The sequence below is a fragment of the Arachis ipaensis genome, chromosome B06, assembly GCF_000816755.2.
Source record: "Arachis ipaensis cultivar K30076 chromosome B06, Araip1.1, whole genome shotgun sequence".
NCBI lineage: Eukaryota > Viridiplantae > Streptophyta > Magnoliopsida > Fabales > Fabaceae > Arachis > Arachis ipaensis.
In genome coordinates this window covers 98,436,816-98,440,284 of record NC_029790.2, presented here as the reverse complement: position 1 = coordinate 98,440,284, position 3,469 = coordinate 98,436,816, and the positions used below count along the sequence as shown (strand labels likewise).

General features: G+C 33.4%; 1 protein-coding gene and 1 long non-coding RNA gene across 2 annotated transcripts in view; both read left to right on the top strand.

The window, feature by feature from the left end:
• Positions 306 to 2,067, top strand: LOC110264073. Its single transcript, XR_002349806.1, has 4 exons — positions 306 to 522; positions 918 to 973; positions 1,803 to 1,909; positions 1,991 to 2,067. It is a non-coding gene; the product is annotated as an uncharacterized LOC110264073 (long non-coding RNA).
• Positions 2,143 to 3,469, top strand: part of LOC107647120 (protein ApaG-like) — a gene marked incomplete at its 5' end in the record, with an annotated part of 5,491 nt that continues 4,164 nt past the window's right edge. Inside the window, 2 exons of the mRNA XM_021105572.1 lie at positions 2,143 to 2,327; positions 2,456 to 2,552. Coding sequence (XP_020961231.1) covers positions 2,143 to 2,327; positions 2,456 to 2,552 — 282 coding nt within the window. The remainder of the gene's footprint in view (positions 2,328 to 2,455; positions 2,553 to 3,469) is intronic.

Below are 3,469 nucleotides of genomic sequence, written 5' to 3'. Positions count from 1 at the left end.
TTAATTGCTGGAAGGACTTCTCGCAATCCTCATTTTGTTGGAACTTGTTCCCTTTTCACCATGTTTGAAAGAAATTGTATGATTTATCTGCTATAGTTGGTACACTACAAAATTTTTGTTTATTTGTGGAAGTTTTTTAGTGGGAGTTATTATAAACCTCCATAATATATTTTAATAGTGACAATTTGTAAAACCTCCATAAATTATTAACAATAACTCCCACACATCAATCAATACTAAAACAATTTTTAGCCCAAATAAATATTAGCCCATAACAAAAATAGAAACAAAAAAACACAAAAGAGGGGCCTTCGAGCGATTGCGAGAAAGAGGGAGAGAGGGAGAGGAACCTCTGAAACCCTAAAATCTCGATCTCCCTGCCGCCACCATTCATCTCCTTGCCGCCGTCGTCTCCTCCGTCAAAGCGTTGCCGGTGCGGAGTTATGAATGGAGGACGAGGTGATCGTGGAGCCTATGAATTCGTTGACCTCTCAAAGTGACGATTTCATTCAGATTGTTGAGGTAATGCTTTAAATCTTTGGCTTCTGTGTTGTCTTCCACTGCGGGTTATGACGCTGGTTCTGCTTTTCTTTCAGCGGCTTGAAGCACTCAGAGTGCGGTTTGGGCGCTGATTCGGTGGTGTGGTTTAGACGCAGATTTGGTGGTGCTAGCTGAGGAGATCAAGAAGGCGAGCTAGCGAGTATCTGTAAGCTTCAAGTCGAGTCGAGTTTTATGTCGTGTCGAGTCATTACAATTAGGATTTGTTCCTAATTTTTTCTTGTTCTTTGCTTTCTTCAATTTTTCAAACTTTTTTCAAAGATATTAGTTTTTGTGATAATTTGATGATATAGTTTTAGTTATACACAAATTCGGTTTCTTATATTCTAATGTACTTTTCTCTTCTGTAAATTTTTCAGGTCAAGGCAAAGAATTTGATATAGATTTTGTTAATTTGATTTGATATATTATAAAGGTGAAGAGACATAAATGAAAAATTGTTATTCTCTATTGAAAATTTTGATTTTTTCTTGAAGTAAAACGGATGTTAGGGTTCATAGTTTAGGTGATCATTAGGTTCAATTGTTTCCATTAGAGGCTATTCTTCTTTATTGATGTAGATTTGTTGAGATATATCTATAAATTAAGTGTTTAATACTTTGTCGATTCAAATTTCAGAATGCAAAATAGTTTTGTCTTCTTTCATTTTCTTTCTTGAATCTGCATTGACTTCTTTAATTTTGCATAACAGTCCATGTTTGATTATTTAGTCCCAGTTAATTGAATGTGTTAGCTATAGTAAGTTAATTTTATTTTTGAAATACTGATTCTTATTGAGTTCTCTGTTTTAGGTATCAGTTTTATTCATGCTCTTGTTAGCATTTTGAGTCGCATCTATTTTTGTTGTTCCATGTGTATTGATTTCTGCAATTTTTGTTCACAATGGTTAATGTTTAATCGTTTAATTTTTATCTACTGCATGTGTTACTTATCCTGTTTTAGACAATAATCTTGTAAAGTACTAAGCTAGTTTATTTATTTTCAAATTTGGTTCTTCTGTTTCATATATCCCCTTATTTTTGTGATAATTTTGTATGCAAGTTGGACACCAATTGGGATAGTTATCTCTTGAATCCTTTTTAGTTTCTATTATTAGTGTAGTGATAGATCTTTTGCAAGAAATTAAAGAAGTCTTGAAAGTTCAGATCATAGTTTGGCGATATATATTCATGCATTATGCCTTCCTTCAATTATAATTACTTATCTTTATATTTATTTATTTATTTATTTTTGTTTGGTTCAAGTCTCTCCTTCCCAAGATTTTTGGTTCAAAGAGAACTGGGAGAAGCTCAGACGATGATGCTTTCACTAAGCCACACACAAGGAAGGAGATCAAAAGGAGTTACTCTTGGTAATTTCTCTTTCACTCCCCCCTTCTTTGTCATTGTTGCTTTAATTTTCCTTTGATGAGTGTTCTTTTTCATGTCGAAAGATTTGGAGAAGAAGATTGAATCCAGAAGAAAAGCTTTAATGGAAGTGTCTCCCTTCATGACAAAAAAGCTTCTCAGGTATACATGCATATTATTGTTGCATGGACATCACATGCTAGGACACAAGGGAATTCTGAACTCTTGATATATATTTCAACTTATTCAGGGAATCAGGGTTCAAGTTAGGAGTGTATATATAGAGGGAAGAAGTCAACCTTCGAAGGGGCTATACTTCTTTGCATATAGAATAAGAATCTCCAATAACTCGGACCAACCTGTTCAACTTCTTAAAAGGCATTGGATTATAACAGATGGTAATGGGAAAATGGAAAATGTCTGGTGAGCTTATTATCTTTTGCTTTTCTATTTTGTTGTATTATGCTTTCTAGGTGTTTTTTTTTTCCTTTTGAATCCATGGTGTTTCCAGTTCAACATAACTTCTATGCTTTGTTTTTTAAATATCACAGGGGGAGTGGTGTTGTAGGTGAACAGCTAACAATACTTTCTGGGATTAGTTTTGAATACTCTTCAGCATGGCCATTGAACACACCAAATGGTAGAATGGTAAGAAATGCATTTTTTTCAATTTTATTTATTTCATTATTTTGGGCAATTCTTTGTTCTCTAATGATGCAATAACTAGTAACTACCACTCTTTAATAACAAGGGTAAAAATGATTAATGATATAAAAATACTTTTTATTAATATTGTAACACCCTAACCCTTAGCACGTCATGATCGTACCAAAAGTAAGGAGTTACTAACATGTTCTCCTTATTTACTATTTAATATTGAGCCTTTAGGTCGATATCGCGTTTCAGTTTATAAGAAAATACCAAAAAATTATTTGTAGTAATTAAAATCACACAATTATTATTAATAATAAATGGTATACAAATGAATTTAATATAAAACTCAAATACAATACCTATCCCTCTAGATAAAATAAAACTTAAAGCAACAAGGGTGAGGGAACTCTATAAAAATAACAGGAATCACAAGTAAAACTACTAGTCATCTGCATCTTCTAACTGAATCTTCGAACCTGTGTCACTAAAAGGGTGAAAGATTTTGGGGGTGAGAACAAACCACACGTTCTCAGTAGGGAATGGAAATGCCGTAAAAGTAATGAATTTAATGCAAATAATTAACTTACTTAGCAAAACTATTTTTTGTAGGCATTCTAAATTAAAAACTTAACTTTAAAAACAAACCCCCTACCTTCGTATGAAATTAAAATCAATGAAAGTTCTGGAAAAACTTTCTGACCGAACTGCTGAAGAGGAAAGCGTCAGAAATCATCTGTGCCTCCTAGAAATTCAGTTGGCCGAACTCAAGGGGAAGAGGAGTTACGTCACCGTCAGCCTCCATTGAACAAAAGTGATGCCAACGTGTAGAGAAAGAGAATACGAACACTTTTATCAGATTAGATTTTTTATTAGAGTTATGAATCTCAAAAAAATCGAAGCCGGAAGTCTTG